General features: G+C 36.0%; 2 protein-coding genes across 2 annotated transcripts; both read left to right on the top strand.

The window, feature by feature from the left end:
• Positions 1 to 9,500: 9,500 nt before the first annotated feature.
• LOC132276388 (zinc finger protein GIS2-like) lies at positions 9,501 to 18,324 on the top strand. Its single transcript, XM_059777796.1, has 4 exons — positions 9,501 to 9,623; positions 15,450 to 15,660; positions 17,271 to 17,363; positions 17,476 to 18,324. Exons 2-4 carry the CDS (start codon positions 15,524 to 15,526, stop codon positions 18,035 to 18,037), a joined length of 792 nt encoding a protein of 263 aa, XP_059633779.1. The 5' UTR covers positions 9,501 to 9,623; positions 15,450 to 15,523; the 3' UTR covers positions 18,038 to 18,324.
• A 666-nt stretch (positions 18,325 to 18,990) lies between these two features.
• Positions 18,991 to 19,887, top strand: LOC132278950 (glycine-rich cell wall structural protein-like). The gene is made up of 2 exons (XM_059780860.1): positions 18,991 to 19,291; positions 19,352 to 19,887. Exons 1-2 carry the CDS (start codon positions 18,997 to 18,999, stop codon positions 19,552 to 19,554), a joined length of 498 nt encoding a protein of 165 aa, XP_059636843.1. The 5' UTR covers positions 18,991 to 18,996; the 3' UTR covers positions 19,555 to 19,887.
• The last annotated feature ends 2,985 nt before the right edge of the window (positions 19,888 to 22,872 follow it).

Here is a 22,872-nt window from a genome sequence, read left to right as displayed (position 1 = left end):
TGCTCATCACCGGAGTCGCCTGAGTCGTCCGCCTTTATGCCGCCTCACGATTTCTCTTCTATGTGTTTGTGTTTTTTATTTGTTTTTCTTCTATGTTTTTTGTGCCTTATTGTATTGTTAATCGTATATCTCAAAAAGAAATATATATATATATATGAGTGACAAAAATAATGAATCATCTGGATCCAAATTCATATCTGTTATTGTTCAGTCTGAGGGTGTCTTTAATGTTGGGATCATTCTCATGGAGACCAATTATGATACATAGTCTCAGTTGATAGAGATGTAGATTGCTAAAAGGGACAAGATCTCTTATATTCGCAGAAAAAAGCCACCTGCAAAATCGGATGAAGGGTATGAAAAATGGTATGCTGAAAATCAAAAAATCAAAAGGTGGCTATTAATGTCTATGTCACTGAAAATATGAAATGTTATTTACACTTGGGTGGCTTATGAAATTTGGGATGCTCTTTCAAAAGCATTCTATGATGGAACCGATGAATTATAAGTGTTCACTTTGAACCAAAAGGCATTCATTGCAAAACAACAAGGGAAAACACTCTGTTTATTATGAGGAGCTCACTGAAATATTATAAGAATTGGACTATCGTGATAAGGTGGTCGTGAAGGATCCTAACGATGCCGCAGCATACCGCAAATCCATTGAACAATTACGGGTTCATATATTCCTTGCTAGATTGGATGAGGAATTTGATCAAATCCGATGAGAGATTTTGCGAAGTGATCCAGCTCCAAACCTGGATGAGTGTTATTCTTTAATTCGATGAAAGACTGTTCGTTGTACCACCCTGAAAGGCGTGTCTAGAACATTTAAAGCTTCTGCCATAGTGGCCCGTAATCGGTCTAACCAGAATTGGACTCCCCAAAATTAGCAAGTCTGAGCTCGACCCAACAATGGCAAAACGACCAACAGTATCAACAACTACGTCCAGTTATAAATGCACTTAATGCAATCGGACTGGTCATACCAAAAGTTGTTTTAAGCTAGTGGGATATCCGAACTGTTGGGATCATAGTTGGTCAAAGAAGGATCAGAATAAAACATCCATTGTAGCAGTTGTTGAAGCAAAGCCAGAAGATGATATAGCTGCAAAAGCCTCAGCACTGGTAATAGCTTCAGATAATGGTGGTAAGGCTTTAAACATTTATGCACCTCTTTTTAATAGTACATGGATAATTGATTATGATGTTACAGATCATATGACATTTGATTCTAGATAGGTCTCACCGCTTAACCCCACCTCACAAATATTCATTTCCACTGCCAATGGAACTTCAACCCTTATTATTGGGGAAGGATCTTTAACCCTCAGCGATACTCTAAATTTAGATTCTATTTTAGTTGTTCCATCTCTAGATTATAACCTGTTGTCAGTTTCTCAAATAACAAAAAGCTTATCTTGTATTGTAATTTTTTGGCCTGAATTTTGCATGTTTAAGGACATTCGAACCAGGAAGACGATTGGTTGTGGTATTAGGAGGGGGAAGCTGTACTATTTGGACTTGGTGTTAATAAGTTCCCATAACTTACAACAAGCATTAAAGATGAATGGATGTGAGGGGGAGAAAAAGAAAAAGGAAATCTGGTTGTGGCATCGGCGTTTGGGGCATGCTTCATTTGGATATTTAAAAAAATTGTTTCCTAGTTTATTTGCAAAATTTGAAGTTTTTAATTTCCAGTGTTATGTTTGTAAACAAAGAGCCATCGTGCTTTGTTCCCGTTACGACTGAATAAAAGTCCACTTCCTTTCATGATTATACATTCTGATGTCTGGTTCCATCTAAAGTTATTACTTTGGGTGGATCACGTTGGTTTGTAACTTTTATTGATGATTGTACCAGGATGACATGTTTATACTTGATGAAATCCAAAGGTGAAGTGAACTCGTTATTTCAAAAGTTTTATAAAAGGATTGTGTAACGACCCACTCCACCACATGGTATGATATTGTTCGCTTTGTGCCTGAGTCCGCACAGTTTTGCTCTTGGACTTCACCCCAAAAGACCTCATACCAATTGGAGTGACACACCTATATAAAAGCACTTCACCTTTCCTCTATCCAGGCGATGTGGGACTTGTGCACCCGTAACTCGCTAGTGTGATAGCCTGTTAGTGTCTCTCGCACCCACCCACAGGGTCGTCATAATCTACCCCCCTTGGAGGCCCGAAGTCCCCGTCACACGTCCGGCTGGGTCAGGCTCTGATACCATATGTAACGCCACTTCACCACATGGTATGATATTATCCTCTTTTAGTCTGAGCCCGCACGGTTTTACTCTTGGCCTTTACCCCAAAAGGCCTCATAGCAATTGGAGTGACACACCTACATATAAGCACTTCACCTTCCCTTTACCCAGGCGATGTGGGACTGTGCACCCGTAATGAAGTGGGTCGTTACAAATGGTATCAGAGCTTGACCCAGCCAGAAGTATGCCGACGGGGACGTCGGGTCTCCAAGGGGGGTGGATTGTGATGACCTTGTGGGCGGGTGTGCCATGGGTGGGTGCGAGAGACACTGACAGGCTACCATATTGGCGAGCTATGGATGCACAGACCTACATTGCCTGGGTAAAGGGAAGGTGAAGTGCTTATATGTAGGTGTGTCACTCCAATTGGTATGAGGCCTTTTGAGGTGAAGTCCAAGAGTAAAACCTTGTGGGCTCAGGCCCAAAGCGGATAATATCATACCATATGGTGGAGGGGGTCGTTATAAATGGTATCAGAGCTTGACCCAGCCAGAAGTGTGCCGACGGGGACGTCGGGTGTAATACCCTTAGTTTTCAAAAGGATAGAATTGGAAATTTAATTTTGTTTTTCATTGATTAATTAATTTAGTTATGTGACTCAGTTGTTTTGTTTTTTTTTTAAAGTGATTAATTGTGGTTGCTTAAATGATTTTAATTGTTTTGTTTTCCTTATTTGAATTAAGTGTTGTATTATTTGTTAATTTTTTTTTAGTTAATTGGTGTATTTGATTTATTTATTTACGTGTATTAATTGGCTGTTATTAATTACTGTAATTACATAATTGTTTAATATAGTTAATTCACAGTTTATGGGGCTGGTGTATCGTGACTTAGGGTTTTAGGTGTCAAGATGTAGCCGCCTTGTTATTTTGCCTATTAAGATGTTTTATTCTCGGAATACAACTAGAATTAGGGTTTAGGGTTTATAAGTCTATTAATATACATATGTACATTCTACCTAGGGTTGCAAACAAATAAATTTCTGGGAGAAACAGAGGGAGGAGTTAGAGAGAAATGCAGAGTATCCTTGGTTGATTATTAAAGCAATTCAAAGAGGAAGGCATGGGGTGTGTCTAGGTTGAACTAAAGCACTAGAGGAGCAGACTTGCTGTTAGGACACAGACGTATCTTACAGAAACTGTGGAATTAGAGTTTCAAATCTGAAACTCCAAGGCAAGTCTCTGTTCTTCTCTTTCCCGTTAATTCGTGTTCTGTGCATGCCTAGTTTGACTCCAGGGATTAAAACAAGGATAAAATGGACTTAAATAAACTTTATAACAAGTTTTATATGCATGTATGAATTTCGTTTACTCTCGTAAATTAACTGCTTTGCAAAAATTGTTAATATTCTGCTATTTGTTCTCGCTGTGGTTTACGGTTAAGCGTTATTTTAATTGAGATCAGTAGGATGTTTGGATGCCTTGTAATCACTCTAGGACTGAGTTTGAACTCTAAAACAAGTGCTTGAAACATTATTTAATTTCACTAAATTAATCTGAATTAAATCGGTTGTAATTTGCTTAAAAATTTCTAACGGAGGTTCTGTAAACGTGGCTTTAATACTTGTGTTCCTACACATGTTAGGATTGGATCTCAGTGGTTTAAACTTATCTAGGACTAAGATTGAACCTATAACAAGGATTTAAAAGTATTACAGATGACTGGTACTCACAGAAATCAGAGAAGACGAAGATGAAACGGACGTAGGCTGCTAAGGGGAGGGAGAACAGGCTCCCAATTTCCTTAGAGCCGGCTTCTAGGAAGGTGGAGCCGGCTCTTGGTGTACTAGAGCAGGCTCTAAAGAGTCTAGAGCTGGCTCTAGATGGAAAAGAGCAGGCTCCAATTTTTCTAGAGCCTGCTCTCTTTTAAAACGCACAGTTTTATTTATTTTAAAGGCTGTTTGGGCTAAACTGGATTCTGTACTCTGTTTAAATGGTTTAAAGTGATGTGTAGGACTATATAAGATTTGTATTATGATGGGAAAATATAAATTCATAATTGGATTGAGAAATAGAGTAAGAAGAACCTAAGAGAAAACTGGTAGCTTGCACACTGTCTTGTTAGTTTTAATTATTGAAATCTGGTAAGGTTTTTATATATGATCTAAATATGTATAATTGAATATTATTCCAGTATTATAAGTATTGTGAATTACTTATATTTAACTATACCTAGTGTGGGTTTAAATTGGATACTCAAATTGTTATAATTGTATCGATTTATCGATTGTTTTGAACATTAAACTATGTACTGGAGTTTGGAATTTCTGTATTACATAATTTATTGTTTAATTATATTTAAACAGAAGTATAAGAATAGTAAGTGCTTGAAATCATCTGTTCTTGATTAGGAATAAATTGATATGTTTGTTTTATAAGTTTTATCAATTTAAGGATTCTATGGAGGACTGGAATACTATGACTTATATTAGCATTTTAAATGATTAAAATGTGATGTTTGGATTCTGTAATAATTCCTGTTGACTTGTTATATGTATTAAATGGTATTTATGCATATTATGGATAATGGTTGATGATTATTTAATATTGTTTGTCAACTATGTTAACTGGATGATTGTATGTACCGGTATGGGACGGTGACATACTAGGTATAGATTAGTTCAAGCACTAAATCCTACCTAATTTGGAATGAGTTGGATTAACCATAACAAGGTTAAGTCCTACTTATATGGATATATATGAACTGGTATGGGACGGTGTCATATTAGGGATAGCTTAGTTCAAAACACTAAGACCTACCTATATTGGGAATGGATTAGTTCAAAATACTAAGTCCTACCTAATTTGGATTAAGGTATGGATTAAGCATAAAGGTTAAGTCCATCACCTACTTGTGTCATGTCAATCAAATAAATTGAATGACCTATTATGGTTTCAGGATGGATTTGTTATACATATATTAGACCACTATACAGATGGATGATATTTTGTATTAGGAGTACGGTCTTTATATATTTATGATATGTGCTATGGTATGAGCTTGAGTCTCAGGACCATGGTTAGGGCGCGTATATCGCCTAGGATGGATAACTGGACATAGGTGTTATTCCCTGGTAGGTCTAGGTACTCATGTCCACCTTCGGGTGCGTATTCGCATGTTGCTTTCTATTCAGGCTGAGACAGACCTACTGGACTAGCGAGCGTCCTATAGTGTGTACTATATATACATATATGGACTACTCTAGATATTGTTGAGTCTTTCTAGGATGTATCTGCGTATCGGATTACTGTTTGGATCGTAGTAGATCAGGACTTGCATGTGGGCCTGACCCACTCTATTATTTTTCAGGTGTTCGACAGTACCAGTCTTAGAGCTGGATCGTGTTGATGCAGATACAGACACTCACTCTTCCGGTTACATAGGATTTCCTTTTTATTTTAAATTTTGGTTTTTAATTCCGTAAATTTGTTCAAGGATTTGGGATTAGGGGTCCAGTAGGTGGATTCCCGAGTTGTACGGTTTTAAATCATATTAATTTATTTATTTCAAGTTTGAGGATTCTTATGTTAGATTTCTTTCAGCGTATTATTAATTTGTTCTTAATTCAATTTTTTTCTGCTTGTTTACATATTAATTGTTTGGTATCCCTCGGATCTGTGCTCGTACTTGATCACCCGTGGCTCTAGAATCGAGGGGTATCGCATCGGGCCTCCAAGGGGGGTGGATTGTGATGACTTTGTGGGCGGGTGTGCCGTGGGCGGGTGCGAGAGATACTGACAGGCTACCACACTGACGAGCTACGGCTACGTTTGTGGTAGCCTGTCAGTGTTTCTCGCACCCGCCCACGGCACACCCGCCAACAGGGTTATCACAGATTGGAACTCAGTACAATGACAAGATTCAGGTTCTTCACAGTGACAATGGTGGAGAATATTAGAGTACTGAACTTTAATAGTATTTGGAAGCACATGGAACAATCCATCAAACTACTTGTTCCAACACACCTCAACAAAATGGGATTGCGGAACGTAAAAACTGACACTTATTGGAGGTTATTCGCACTTCATTAATAAACGCTCACATGCTGTTATCCTACTGGGGAGAAGCACTTACTTATGCAGCCTATCTAATCAATCGGATACCTTCCAGCACTATTGATTTCCAAACATCGTTCTAAGCTCTCATTGAAGCAATTGTTGCCCCAACCGTACCGAATTTACTTCCTCGTGTCTTTGGTTGTGTAGTGTTTGTACACCTCCATAAACACCAACGCAACAAGTTAACTCCTCGAGCATTGCAGTGTGTTTTTATTGGGTATGTCACTCATCAAAAGGGGTACCGATGTTATCATCCTCCCTCATAGCGAATGTTTATTACAATGGATGTTGTTTTTTACGAAGACTCGATGTGTTTTTCTGAGTCTGAACTTCATGGGGAGTACCAAAAGGGAATTCAGACTCTGGATTATGATTTTTAGAGTATGATTATCCCACTTCTGAGGAAGCTGAGTCATTTAACCAGAATGTGGGCGATCTGGATTCAAGTGGTGATGACTCACAAGTTGAACCAGCAAATCAAGAAATAGGTGAATTGGATTTAAGTGGTACAACATTGGATCAAAATGGTGATGAATACCCAATAATAGAAGAAACAAGTCCACCTCAAGAAGCAAGTCCGCCTCCAATTCCATTCGACATACCATACCAATCGCTTTCTGAAGATGTTCCTGAGCCACACAGAAGACAGTTGCCACAGCGTCACACCAGAGGTATTCCTAAACCTACATATGAGTCCAGGCTTTCTAATAAAGTCAAATATCCCATGAGTCATTATGTGTCTAACCATCGTTTGTCTAAATCAAATATTTCATTTGTGAATCAATTGTCCAGTGTTTTTATTCCTAACTGTATGCAGAGAGCCTTAGTTGACCCCAGGTGGAAAGCAGCTATGAACGAGGAGATGAAATCCCTGCAGAAGAATGAAACTTGGGAACTTGTTGGTCTCCCACCAGGAAAGAAAACAGTTGGATGTCGGTGGATTTACACTGTAAAGTACAAAGCAGATGGCACAACTGAACGTTTTAAAGCGAGACTGGTGGGGGTACATTCAAACTACGGGATCGATTACACAAAGACATTTGCACCAGTAGCCAAAATCAACACAATTCGTGTTCTGTTATCTTTAGCTGCGAATTTGGATTGGCCATTACAACAGTTCAATGTAAAGAACGCTTTTCTGCATGGCGAATTATCTGAAAAAGTCTACATAGATCTCCCGCCTGGGTGCATGATTCCTGAGAGGCATAGTCAGAAGGTGTGCAGACTAAATAAATCGTTATATGGATTGAAGCAATCTCCGAAAGCTTGGTTTGGAAGGTTCACGAAGTCTATGAGAGCATTTGGCTATCATCAAAGCAATTTATATCATACTCTATTCCTCAAAAAACTGCAGGGTAAGATCATTGCACTTAATTGTATATGCGGATGACATAGTGGTTACAGGGAATGATTTTGAAGAAAGGATGGCCATACAGAATTACTTGTCTAAAGAATTTGAAATGAAAGATCTAGGCCCTTTGAAATGTTTTATTAGGATTGAAGTATCCCGATCCAATAAAGGAATTTTTCTATCCCAAAGAAAATATGCATTAGATCTCTTATAAGAGACCGGTATGTCAGCATGTCAACCAATTGATACACCAGTGGAGGAAGGTTTAAAGTTGTGTATTGAGTCCAACCAAGTACCAACTGATAAAGGAAGATATCAAAGACTTGTAGGGAGATTGATGTAGTTAGCACATACAAGACCAGATCTAGCCTATGCATTAAGTATTGTCAATCAGTTTATGCATAATCCTGGAGAGCAATATATAAATGCAGTTATGCGTATTTTAAGGTATTTGGAATCTGCTCCTGGAAAGGGAATCTTGTTCACTAAGAACTCAGATTATCAAAGCATAGATGTATATACCGATGCTGATTGGGGCGGTGCCGTGGATGATAGGCGATCTACCTTTGGTTACTTTACCTTCGTAGGTGGTAATCTTGTGACATGGAGAAGTAAGAAACAGAGTGTTGTCGCTCGCTCAAGTGTAGAAGCTGAATTTAGAGGTATGGCTCTGGGATTTTGTGAAGCATTATAGCTAAGACTCTTTTTACGGGATTTGGGTTACCTGTCTAGGAAACTAATGCAACTGTTTTGTGACAATAAAGCAGCTTCTGACATTGCTGATAATCCAGTACAACGTGATCGTACAAAGCATGTCGAGGTAGACAAATTTTTCATCAAGGAAAAGTTAGATGGAAAGATTGTGGAGTTGCCTAAAATAAAATCAGAAGATTAGCTGGTCGACATCGTCACCAAAGCATTCTCCTATCGAGTATTCTTAAAGTTTTTAGGCAAGTTGGGCATGTGTGATATCTATGCACCAACTTGAGAGGGAGTGTTGAGATTCTAGGAGATTAAGAGGATATAATCGTTTGTGATTCTTTCCATTCTTAGATTGATTGACTTGCAGTATATTAGCTGCGAAATCGTGCTTCATTATGGGCTGTAAATGTGTGATTGATTTTATAGCCTAATTGTAGGAGATCATCCTCTCTATATAGATTATACATCGACAGACAAAAATATGAATGAAAATATACCATTCGTAATTCCCTATTTTTCAAGTTCTGTTGAACTGTGTCTCTTTCTCAATAAATCTGGAGTCTGTTCTTCATTTTTCTTGTTTTGCTTCATGATTTATATGCCTTTATCTGGCTTGGTTTTTTGCCTCTGTACTTTCATTCATGGCTTGGCCTTTGTGCCTTTGAAATGATAAAAAAAAATAAAAAATTTAAAAGCAAAAATACTATTACAACAATGTAGCGATAAATTGCATATATGATATCAAAATTATTATAAGAATAACATAATTCCATTTTCTAAAACATCTCAGAGCAATTATGAGTATAGAAACTACAAAATATTTGGAAAAATTTATTTTAGTGTTTTAAGAAAATTATTTTGGGAATATGAAGTTAAACAAAAAAGTTTCATAAAAAAGATTTAATTTTTTTTTTTAATATGCAAAAATTGTTTTACTATGTTTTTACTCTGTCGAAAGGTTTTTAACAGAGCAAAACTGCAATAAAAATCGGCTCAACGTATATATATAATAATTTTCTTCCCTGACGTGTCTAAATCAGATGGTCCAGGATAGACTGATCTTAATTGGCCCCACGAAACCATTGGTACAGACTGGGCCTCCATCAGATCTAACATATATAGAGTGCGCACATGTTCACTCCAGACTCAGACTACTGTAAGATGAGAGAATATTATCTTTCGTTAGACGCACCAAAAATTTCTCTTCCGAGGACGTAAAGCTGATTTGCCTCTGAAATCTCGAGGTCTGTATTCATATATTTTCATTCTATTATAATATAATCTGTATATATATATAAATTTTGTATAATCATTTCGCAATTACCATTAATCTTTATGGTGAAATCACGACTTCTAGGGTTCATTCGATCTTTCGTGTTTTTCGCTTTTTTGTTTTTGCTTTTTTGTTCTTTTAAACAGTTGCATTTATCTTCCTGGAAAGGTTTGAAGGATTAAGATTTCACGAGTTTCTGAATGAGCAGAGACTTTTTCCGTTTGGTCCTTAGGAAAAAGAATGGAAAGAGAATAAAACGATAAGGAAATGTCATGGAAACACAAGAGTTGTTGAATTATATATATTAATTTGCAGAAAATGTGCTTTTTGCTTAAGGCTTGATTATAGATATTAAGTTGCGAAGAATGTGTCATATTCATTGTTCTACTCTTTTTTTTTTTTTTTTGTGAATTTTTCAGATATTTTGTTGGCTAATCCTTATAAATTTTGCATTGGATACACACACTCTCTGTGCTTTTTTTTTTTTTTTTTGTGCAACATTCCCAGCGAAGCAAACAATGTGATTTTTATTTGTATTTTGCTTGTTTTGTTGTCCATGAGATTTATAAACCAGCTGAGTCTTATAAAAAACGGGCTGATGAATTATCTTTGGTATAGCCCAAGGTACTAGCAGCTTGCTAATTACTGTCACGTGGAGTATATCAATTGACAGTAATGAGGATCTTGCAGAAATTGGATTAATACAATATTATTGATTTGGACTTTACGACAGAGGCTTTGGCCAAGTCTGTATACTGCGCATTAGTCATACATGGATGAAGTTTATCTCTGAATTGGAAGAAACAAGATATCTTTGCAGTATGGTGGCTGGTGCTTACACGCACTGTGCTTGTGCATGTATCCATGCATTTCTTTTTTCTGTTTCTGCATCCATCTTCAAATATAACCAGGGTTACGTTTGCATTAAACTACTTTATGGCTGCAAGTGAATTATCTTTATTTAGGAGCAGATTCGGTAACTTGTTTCGAATTTTTTCCAATAGTATTGATAGTGTTGTAAAATTCATGTTTGAGTGATAGTGGAGGTGCTCGGCTTACTTGAAGTATTCTTGGTCATACACCCTGGCTATATCAGGTTATAGTTTAAGGTGGAGATTTGGTACAAATATTGCTAATATTGTCATTTGACATGTTTCGCTGGCGATTAAGTGAGATTGTTATTATGGATGGCTTTTCAAGGGTGGTATAATCATGCCTTTCTTATTCGTCATCATTATTTTCCTACTTCCTTTTACATCAATACTCCCATTGAATTTTACAAATTTCATTCTATGTTTTCATAATTAAGGACATTAAGATTCTCAATGACTTAACTAAAACTTCCTCTACCTCCCTCCTCCCTCCTCTCTCTCTCTCTCACACACACACGCATGGAGTTTTTCCTTATGCTTTGGACTTAACTGTTTTACTTGTTTGTTCCACATATCTGACTTCATCAAATTTGTTTAGGTTGCTTTTACACAATTTGATTTATATATATATATTTTTCATGTTTTCTATAATTATGCCATAATAGATCAAGAATATTGTGGAAATTCTAGCAATGGTGGTTGGGAAGAGATGGAGTTCAGCATGCTGCCAGTGGTTGTATCATGTTTCAATGTATATTTCTATGTGCAAAATCACATGTGATGCCAAAGTTAGTGTTTTGAAATTGCAGTTCTTGAATTTTTGTTGTATGGCATTTGAGAAGTTTCTTTCAAACCAAATAGAAACATTTGAGAAGCTATCTCTACTTATCAAAAAAAAAAAAAGAAAACAATTGAGAAGTTTAATTATGGGACAAATTATACAGAGAAGTTCCATTAAAAGCTTATGCTATTGTTTGTCATGTACCATAGTATTGAGGGGATTATACCATATGATTTTATGAATTTTTAGTCTCACTTTATCATTGTTCGACAAATTCTGACAGATTAATTCTGTGACTAAAATATTATTTTATCTAGTCAGTTAAGAGTTGATAAACCACGCCTGATCTGGGGTTATTGGATCAACAGAATGCTCCGCTTTTGCTACCCAAATTGGATGGTTTCAAGCTGGTTTCTGTAGGAGCTTCGTCAAAGCTTGCTTTTTGTCGTTTTCCTTAGTAAAGAGTTGTATTGCAAGATAAAGCTGTGCTGACCATTCTTATGAAATTCTCTGCTTGGATGCCAGAATGGCTAAAATCGAAAATTATTATTATTCATATCTTCATTCAGTTGGGGTTATCTTCTGTCAAATGGATAATTAATATGGACTAACAAGCCATAATTTTTTTACTAAGTAAAAAAAGAGAGCCACACACACACACACACACACATATATATATTTGTGATCTGGAGGTCATGGATTCGAAACCGAAAACAGTCTCTCCATGCGGAGGTAAGACTATGTATATGTGACCCTCCCCAAACCTCGCAATGGCTGGAGCCTCGTGCACTGGCCTAAGCCCTTTCTTTATATATAATAATGCTTGGCAGAGAATTTTATAAATGACAACATTGAAGGAAGCAACTGAATGTTTTTATTTTTTGGACCAGTAACTTATTTATACATTTCAATAAACATAAAATTGTGATGTGGTGTATGCAAAACGTATTTTCCAAGTTAGGTTTGTTGTGTGCCCACACTATGAAAATCCACTTGGGTTTTGTTTCTTATTTAAATTGATCCTTTTAGTAAAATTTCAGATTCCTCATCATGGTGTTTGAGTCGGCAATCCATTTGTAGCAATTTTATTGTACTATTGCTTTGATGGCAAGTGACTTATGGATCAAAGTCTTTCTTGGGTGTTTGTTGTGTTTGGTTATATTATTCCACTTCAGTGTAGGAATTGTAGGCACTAAAAATTCATGTTTGTTTCACATGATTCAACTATAAAAGGGATGCTTGCAATATTCAGTGGATAAGAAGTTTAAAAAGGAGACCACACTACACAAATACAGTGAACTTATAGAGTACTACTATGGATTCACCATCTATTTTAATCCTGTTTTAGTTGTTTTTAACAACTTCTTGGTTATTGGAACACTACCAAATTTGAAATCCTATTAGTAGAGTCAAAACACATTAGTTTCTTTATCACTGATGGGAAATTCTAGTAATTAACTTAGCTTTATAGGCCATGAAGTTGGAGTAGGTACCATGGTATCAAATATTTGTTGCGTAACCTAAGCGAGTATTTTATGGTCTGTAGGTGTCCCATTTTGGTCCTCTAGACCCGATTTGGTTACGCCTTGATTTACCAGGACGTAAAGAATTTATATGGATTTTATGTAACAGTTGTAATGTCCATGACAGTATCAACCATTACTTCATGGCCATGACAACTGATATGCTCGAACAATATCTCCCAAACTCATATTGAAGGCTGGACTAATGATTTGGAGGCTAGAACAGTTAAATTGAAGATTTTGTTGATCATACCTAAGCTGTCAGGCTCAGACAAAGAATTATTTATTAGTCTTTCTTTTCTTTTGATTATTATAGCATGAACGTTTTATAAATAGGCACATGGATTTCTGTTTTGTAAGATGATTAGAATTATCATGAATGTGAAGTTAAAAATTTAAGAGGTATTAAATGTTTAGCTTTTATTTTTCCTCCTAGTTTATTAAATGTTTAGCTATTATTTTATTTGTTTATTTATTTTTTGTGATCTAGCTGTAGTTGCATTTTCTAGTTATTACTTCAGTGGTTAATGCAATATTATTCGCAATAAATAATACTTCGGTCTTAATTTGATTTGAAACCATCATAAGCTTCAACGCAATTAATAAACATGTTTATAGGTGTCATAACATTGACTAAAAACAACTAAAAGATTAAACGTGTGTTAAATTAGGTTAAAGACCTTGTGCGTTCATGACTTTTAGTGGTTTGCTATTGATTAAAAAATTCATAGCATTGATAATCATTTCCGTTATGTCTTGTTCAATACTCCTGGTAGCGCGCATTACTCCACGACAGTAACTGTATTGTAACCCGATATTGCGATTTAAAACCATTGTGGGTACATAAGTGATTGTGGAACAGAAGTGAGTTGAAGCCTTTGTGGTTTCGAGATTCTTGGGTTTGGATATGTAGGAAGCATCCAAATTCATGACTACTAGATTTATTTTCAGTCATTGGTAGAGGAAATATTTCTCTAACTGCAAGGAATAATAAAATACCTTGTAAGAAAAAAATTTAACCAAAAAATCTGAACAAGAAGTAAGGGGAGTAATTAGTATTATTATTAATTTTTTTTTTTTTGGGATAAGTTAGTATTATTATTAATTTTTGAATAATTATAGACTGTTTTTCTTTCTAAAGTTGCGGGGCTTGGATGAAAGTAGTCACAATTTTATTTTTGTAATTACTTTTTGTGCTGAATCTGGCAATCAGCATGCTGTTTTATGTATTTCTTGTGTTATGACATATTTCATAAATATTAATTTCTAATTAAATTGAACTTTTCAGAATATCATTTGATGTTTTTGAATTTCTATTTGTCGTTTTATATTGTAAGAGGAAGTCATAAAAGCGCATGAGTGAGAAAAGGAAAGTTTCTATCCCAGAGCAGTAACATCACCTAATATGGAATATTTTTGTAAATAAGCTTGATTAGAAGATACATTTTCATTATTTTTCTTAGCCAATAAAAAAAATCTCCTTTGTTTATAATCTTTTTGTTTCTCTTTTAGTGTTTTTTGTTGATATTGTGTGTCAGGGATCATGATTCATTCCTTTTATTTGGCTTGTGGTTGAGTTACTTTTATTTTTTCTAAACTAAATCTCACCCAGTGCATCTTGCATAACAAAAGATTTCTTAGTGTTTAATTCTTATAGTAAGCATTTTGGTTTTAGTGGTTTGGCATCTTCCAAAAAATTATCAAGCTCTTTAAGTTCGCAGGTGCATAATGGGTTATCACAAATTTTACTGATCCAAAACAATTGGATTAACATAAATAAGCATTTTCCCAAATATTGAACTACTATATCGTATCTCATTTTAGACAGTTTTTACCATCTATCTCCACATTTGCTTTTGCCTGCAACTTTGCATGCTTGCCGATAACTTTATGATGATTGTAAGCAACCACCCCTACTTTCCTCTTCAGTGAATCCTAGCGAAGAGAGGTTATAGAAACCTCTCATGGCAGCGTTATAAAGCATCAATGGTATATCCGATATCAGCGAAACTTTTGACCTCCAGATTTTGTTAAACACTTCTACAAACGCAAATGTAGCGCGTAGTTTGAAACGTCTAATATATTTTATGAATGCTAAAATTTAAAAGCAGTAAAAAATATATGAAAAAATTAAAGTGGTGCTGCTAGAATTACATTAGAACTTCGCAGAATTTCTTTTATAGTTGTCTTAATGCTCAACATGAAATCTATATGTTCTTTTATGAATTCCTTAACCAAAAAACTGCTTCTTGGTGTGAATTGGAAGAGGCTATATGAAAAGGTGGGACAGGGATTAATGGATTATGCTGCTTGTTTGCGATGATTGATTGTGGGATAGTGGTGTACTATATATTATTATGTCTGGTGCCCACAACATTTATCTAGCATTACTTGCTCAAGAACTTAGTGAGTTCACATGGAGGATGTGCTCTAGTTGAAGAAATATATTTTAAAGTTTACATGGTTTGGTATGGGATGTAGAGATTTGTAAATGAGGTGGTTGTTTATTGGACTAAGATTTAACTAATGTGTTAGAATTTGGTGTTTTCATTTTGAAGATTAAGGTAAGATATGTAATGGGTTAATGGAGATTATTTTGGATGTATGATTAATGTTAACAGGCTAGGTGCAGACACTCTGGTGGAGTTGTGTTTGTGGATCGGTGGTGGGTGCGTGAATAGTAGGAGATTTGAACATGAGTTCAAGCAGTAGAAGCATGAGCCGAAGCAGGAGCAGGAGCAGAAGCAGGAGTCCACGAGATCGCAGGGTTCGATCTCAACGCTCTTCATATCGTGATGCTCCTTACCGGAGGGATTCACGTCGGGGTTTCAGGTTAATTTGGTTTCCAATTGAATTTATCTTCGATCGAATTGTTCATGGAAGGATGGTAGGAGAATGATTTAATAAGACAAAGGCAATAGTTGGCAATTGCTATATACATATATATATGGATATTGACTTAAATAACATTCTTGTGCTTTTCCTGTTGTTCTTTATCTTTTTCTATATATATATAGATATATATCTATGTATGTATATATATATATGTATGTATCAGTGACGCACCATGTTTGAACTGGGACTTGAAATTGAACCCTACTCCTCTCCCTTTAGAGGTTGCCAAACTAATTCTGATGGATTTATTTTTCAATTGGAATCTTATTAGAGCATGTCCCTTAGGATGCAAAGAATTTTGTATTGATAATTTTGGTTGTGGACTTTCTCATGATTATTCAATTCTCTTTGTACTTGGGGTTTAGGAGCTTCATAATTGGGGCTTCGTAGAGTCCTTTCCTACCACATCAAAATTATCAAATAATATAACCCAAGGTTGAATTAGCAATGTGGGTTGTTCTGAGCTGAACTTATATTCTCTTGTTTTTTTAGAAGGGCTTGTTTTCTGGGCTTGGACAAGCATAACATGTACCATGCATCCTTATTTTTTTATTTTTCTCATATATTGTGAATGCCTGCTTAACATATTCATTTACAGTTCCTCGTGCCTGGGCCTGTTTTGATTTTTAATATCATGGTCCTTCTATGTCAATTTGCTGCAGAATCTTTTAATCCTATACTTTCATCTTTACATCTAGCGTATAATTGAAAACATGCGCACACCCTTCAATCATTGGTGTACTTAAATTGTCAGCATTTACTGCTTTTATGATTGTTATGCAGTAGCTGCTTGAAAATCAGTCCTTTACATTGAATATCAACTTCCTTTTTTATTTATTTTTCTGGATCAGGGTTGTCAAGCTTTGGGGATGTGTAGGTGTAGCCCAGTTATTGTGGATGATCTAAGCACACTTAACTATTGATATGGTTGAGATTGTGGCTTGTGAGTTTTGATATGGCTATACATGGACAATATCATCACAAGTTTCTTATATTTGCTGTTAAACGATATAGAAATTGGAAATGGGATTTGATTTATATCTTGGAAAAAGAGTTTTATTCATTACGATGAGATGTTCAAGAGTTTATCTGTGAAGTTACCAGGTGCCCATATTTTGGATGCTAGGAACTAGTTTGTTTCTTTTATTAGCATTGTGGGAAAAGGATTTTGCAAATGCTGGATAACAGAGCAACAATTTTTATTTGCATTTAATCACAGGATTTTGATATGCTTCTCTTTAGTTTGATTGAAACACCTGCGCTTCATGTCGTGATTGAGACCATCAGATTAATTGAATGTCATATTTTTCTTAAATTATATAGGTTTGTTAGTGATAAAATCTCCTGCCATATTTAGAAGTGTATGGATTCTTTTTCTTTTAGGGAATTCTGATAGAAACCTTCCTAGAATCAGCGAAGGGGTGATGAATGGAAAACGTAGAGAATAAAATGTTATTTCGAATGCATGTAAAACTATAATGTTGGATGTAAATTATTTTGGATTAGTTTATACTTGTAATGTATGAATTTCTGGGATGTGTATCCAGCCAAAGCAACTTGTGCAACAACTGCAAGCGGGCAGGACATTTTGCAAGAGAATGCCCTAATGTGGCTATTTGCAACAACTGCGGTCTTCCTGGGTAAGAAAGTTCTTCCTTTCATACCGGCACATTCTCAGCACAAATGCACACCTCTGTTTTCAGCATTCCACACAGATTTTGATCTATGCTGGCAAATCCTTTTTCTTACCAGGCACATTGCATCAGAATGCAGCTCAAAGGCGCTATGTTGGAATTGTCGAGAATCAGGACACATGGCCAGCAATTGTCCCAATGAAGGCATCTGCCATTCATGTGGCAAGTCTGGTCATCGTGCCAAAGATTGCCATAATTCTGAGCTGCCAGCTGGTGATGTGAGGTTGTGCAACAATTGCTATAAACCAGGGCATTTTGCTAATGAATGTACAAATGACAAAGCATGCAAGAACTGCAGGAAGACCGGCCACATTGCTCGCGAATGTCAGAATGAACCAGTTTGCAATTTGTGCAACATATCCGGACATGTAGCTCGGCAATGCCCAAAGGCTGATTCGCTTAGAGAGAGGGGTGGCAGTGGAAGCTATGGTAGTTTTAGAGATGTTGTCTGCCGGAGCTGTAATCAGATTGGTCACATGAGCAGAGATTGCATGGGTCCTCCCATGACCATGCCCATGGTGATCTGCCACACCTGTGGTGGCAGGGGACACATGTCATTCGAGTGTCCTTCGGGTAGTAGATTCATGGAGCGTTTTCCTCCTTATCATCGCAGGTACTGAGCTCACAAAATTAGTGGTCTATTCGAGGATTGGAGGTTATGGTACCGAGTAAACTACGTATTTTGTTCTGGGTTTTTATTTGGTGACTTATTTGACAAATTGTTTATGTAACTGAATTATGGCCTTGGGTAACTACTGTCAAGGTGGTTTTTAATTTCTGAACGTTGTTTAGGTATTTGACGTTGTTTGGTATTGACTTTACAGTCGACTAATGGTATAGGAGCTAAACATTATTGGTTTGTGCACCAATCATATAGACAACATGCCACCGAAATATTCAATTGCTCTCTGAAACTCTCAACTAGCTATAATTTCATTTCATGTGGAAATATGATGGCATAGATATGCTCCGCAACCCCTGCACTTTTTATTTTATATATTTGTATGTGTGTGTGTATATATATGTGTGTGTGTGTGATATGAAATTGCTTAGCAAGAAAAAAAAAAATACAGGGGAGATTTACTGCCAAAGAGACAAAGGTATAGGAAAGAAAGCAAATACAGCAAAAAGTACCAACTATATCCCATTGCCAATGTCCAACAACGTTGAAATAAAAAATAAAATAAAATGAAGGCCTAAGCTAACAAAGTGCAATGCACATGCAAAACTCTAGTAAAATGCACATTGTCTGACAAATAGGTTTTAATCTGCAATACCCTGACCATTAATCTCTTTTTAAGTGATTTCAAAACGGAGTGCTCTTAATTTGTGGAGCGTGGGATCAGAATACAATTGTGGTGATGACTGATGTGAGTGGCATAGTGCACTTTTGTTGCATGCGTATATGGATATGTAGGTGGGGACGAACCGACGAAGTGCACCCCAAGTCATCCCTTTCTCTCTCTAAGAATTCATCCATTGTGAGGATTGGTTAGTAGCGTCAAGGTCACAATACCTATATGATATATTATATATACACACACAAAACACACATTTGTATGTCTGAGCTTACCAAAAGATGGCAAAGGCAAGAAGAAGCATATGGGTCCTCTTGTTTCTCTGTCTAGCAATTGTTGGCCTAGGAGGTGATGATGACCAAAAGGAAGACAGTAGTAGTAGCATTGGCATGGCAGCAGAGAAGCCAAACAGAACATACACTGAAGTTGTAGTTAACACCAATAAGAAACATCACAGAGGAGGTGGTGGTGGTGGAGGCGGTGGTTACGGGTGGGGATGGGGTGGAGGAGGAGGAGGTGGCGGCGGGGGTGGTGGAGGAGGTGGATGGGGGTGGGGAGGAGGAGGAGGGGGTGGTGGTTGGTGGGGATGGGGATGCAGGGCACAAAGAAAGTACCATGGTAGAGATAGAGAGAGAGGGAGAAGGATTCATAAAAATCATATGCACAGGAAGAGAGTTTTCGACAAAGAAGAAGAGTATAAGATTGGAGAGTTTGCAGAATGCATGGGCAGAGGGAGGTGTAGAGGCATGAGGTTGGACTGTCCTCTTCACTGTGGTGGACCATGTTTCTATGACTGTCAGCATATGTGCAAAGCTCACTGCCGACGACGTCGTCCCTAATTAACTCTACCTATCATGCATGTTTAACTTCATATATGGCACACTAATTATGGCAGTCTTCTAAAATTTGTTGGTTCAAGTGTTTGATCTGTCTTTCATTTTTTTTTTTTTTTTGCATGGTTGTTGTCGTACTTAACAATTATATATGGCTTACAAGTTGTTGTTATGATTCTCTGATTTACTTGGAGTTAATGAGTTTTTGTTTATTCGTTCTCGGGTCAATGGTCGAACAAAATTAAAGGTTTTAAAATAAAATGTACAACGATCTTGATCAATTGTTAGCTAGCTCTAAAGGCCTGCGTCACGAATAATAACAATGGTTTCTGATTTAATTATCAATATTGTACACATACAATAAATAGATACATGTTATTATGTGCACGTATGCAAGGCAGTGGCTTACAAGCAAAGTTGATGATGATCGGATCCTCATTCACACACGACTAGGGGTGGTGCCAACAATTTTCTTATGAAATTTATGACAAATACAGGTTCTAGTTACGCACTAAGTCACATAAAAAGAGAGCGGGAGTGAGAGCGATGACATAATTAAGTCATAAATAGTAAAAGTTTGAACGAAAATGCGCTTGAAACGTATGAACAGGAATACATTCAAAACATGAAAGAGAAGATTGTGTAACTTAAGTTGCACAACCGCTTCATCCGCAAAATATATCTCATTTCAATTCTATCAACACATTCAAGTGAAATCATAAATAACTTGGTAGGGTTTTTATTTTATTTTTATTTTTATTTTTTAGTTAAAGAAAAAGAATGAGTGGTATTCAAAACATGAAAGCGACACATGTTAAGAAAGATTGTGTGACTTAAGTTGCACAACCGCTTCATCTGCAAAATATCTCTCATTTCAATTCTACCAACACATTTAAGTGGAATCATACATAACTTGGTAGGTTTTGTTTTTTTTTTTTTCAGTTACGAAAAAGAATGAGTGGTCAAATTATCTCGAACAAGAGTTTCTTTTCTTTTTTTATATGTATAATAAGAAAATATTTACAAGGGCGTGGTAGGCCGGGGCAAGAGCCCAACAGAACAAAAGAGTTCGACCCAAAGGTCAACAAAGACCAGAGAGGCCCATCAATTGAAGCCTAGCAAGGCCCATAGAAGGGACACTAATTCGTTAATAATTAGAGTACAATATTCCGGATGTGTTTTAGAAGGGTCTTGGGCCTCTTGGCACTTAAGAGTCACAATGTACTGGGGGGAGACTCAAACTATTTACCTTACAATCTTCGAGACTTTTATGAAACACAAACACTTCAACACAACAAATGGGCAATAATTTATTTTTGTAAAAAAAATTAATTTTATATTTTAGTTTTATCAAGGACTTTTCGTGGCATCACGATGATCGCTTGCCCATTTATTCAAAAGTTTAAACTATTAAATAATGCTGCATGTCCATTCATTTATACTCCTTTGAGTTTCATCCATTGTGCAATCAAAATATCCATGATCACCACCAACGATCTAACTGGGATGGGCCACCGGGCTTATTGGTGGACTCTATAGGCTGACAAGCATAAAACTTGGGCCAGTGTACTAATGGCCTGTCAGGTTGTGCAATATGAAAACATTTCAAAATCTGACCCGCCATCAACTTTTGGCAGGAAAATTTTAAAAAATTAAAGTTATGTTGCCAACAATTACGATTTTTACAAGAAAGAGTCGTACATACTCCATAGGCTAGAGATAGTTGGTTTGAAGGCCAAAAAAGAGTGTAAAATTGCGAGAGTGATAGAGGATTTAAGTTTGAAGACCCAAAACTTGACAGGGGCGAGTTTAAATATAGTAAATTTTAACTACTACTTTGTGCAGCCATTATTATAATTTAACCAAAATCATAGGTAATAAATGGAAATAAAAAAATTTCAGTGTCCTTCCCTGTTCTACATGTGTGATGGTGGGCCTTACTATTTAATTGGGAAAGAGTTGGCTGACTCAACTTGCATACAACAACATTGTTCTCATTCAATCATGAAATTGACCAAATCAACCATGATTTGACCATTTAGCAGCAATATGACCTTTCTCTATAGTTGGCTTTAAGACCTTTCTCTATAGTTGGCTTTAAGATTATATATATATATATATTGTTTTGTTTTGTTTTTCTCTCAAGATTAGAAGTTTAAGATGGCTCAAAATATCATATATTCCGCACAATCACTTAGCCCCATTTGACATGCGATTTATTTCTACTGTTTTTATTTTTTGGTTACTATAATGTTGATTTTGACAACAAAGTATGTTTAGTGCGGTCTTATTTTATTTTACATAGTGTTAAAACATTTCATGATCAGTGGTCCAAAACCAAAATAATAAAAATATATATATTTTTTCTTATTTTGACAATCATTCATGACCCAAAATCATAATTGTGCATATTTCTATTGTCGACATTTTCAGAGCAAAAGATCGTTCTTAAACGTGTATTCAATTTTTTTTCAAAATACCCCTACAACAAAAACACTGTTTTTGTTTTAGTCAAAAACAAAACGCTTAAAACAAAACGGATGCCAAAGGAGCCTTATGTTCTAGAAACTTGATACTATAAATCCTAAACTATATTTTAAAAGGTAAAAAAGTATAATTAGGCTATTTTAAGGTTTAGAGAAGTAATTTGATATACTATAATAATAATTAAAAAAAAAGAAGTAATTCTAACTCTTGTTTTTACTTTATTTTTGTTGAATTTTCTATTTTAAAAGGTGAAAAAATATAAATAAATTATTTACATGTCTAATGTAAATATTGATAGTAGATAATCAAACAATTTGATGACACGTAATATTATTTTTCTTTCTTGGATTATAATTTAAAGTTTAAATGGATTACTAGAAAAAATAGTGCACCTGGTTGAAAATGACTCAATATTGAATAATTGATGGATGTCATTGTAAAACTCCCACCATCCAATAGTAAATGCTATCATGGCCGTCACGCTCAAGAACCAATTGGCCATGACATATGAGACTACACTCTGAAAGATTTTCTTTGATAGGTTAAACACTCCGTGAACTATTAAATCTTTCACACGGATAGGATGGGGATGGTAACGGGGGCGGGTTTAAGCGGATGTGTCATTCTCTGCTTTCGTAATCGTTTAAAAATTCTGCCTTTGTTTTCGTCCAAAATTGTAAAAAAGGGAAAACTTTCTACTCCATCCTCGTAACTATTTAACATTTTTATCTCGCGAGTACCCGCCTCGACCCGTTTAAGATCATAATTTATTTATTGTTAAAATAAATTTGCTCTTTTTTTTTTTTTTTCCTCATCTTCAATTCTTCATCATTGCAA

Source organism: Cornus florida, unplaced genomic scaffold, assembly GCF_030987335.1.
Source record: "Cornus florida cultivar Cherokee Brave unplaced genomic scaffold, ASM3098733v1 CherokeeBrave_3.0.0_Hap2_Chr10, whole genome shotgun sequence".
Lineage (NCBI taxonomy): Eukaryota > Viridiplantae > Streptophyta > Magnoliopsida > Cornales > Cornaceae > Cornus > Cornus florida.
The sequence above is the reverse complement of the archived record's forward strand: the minus strand, read 5'-3'. Positions and strand labels throughout refer to the sequence as shown.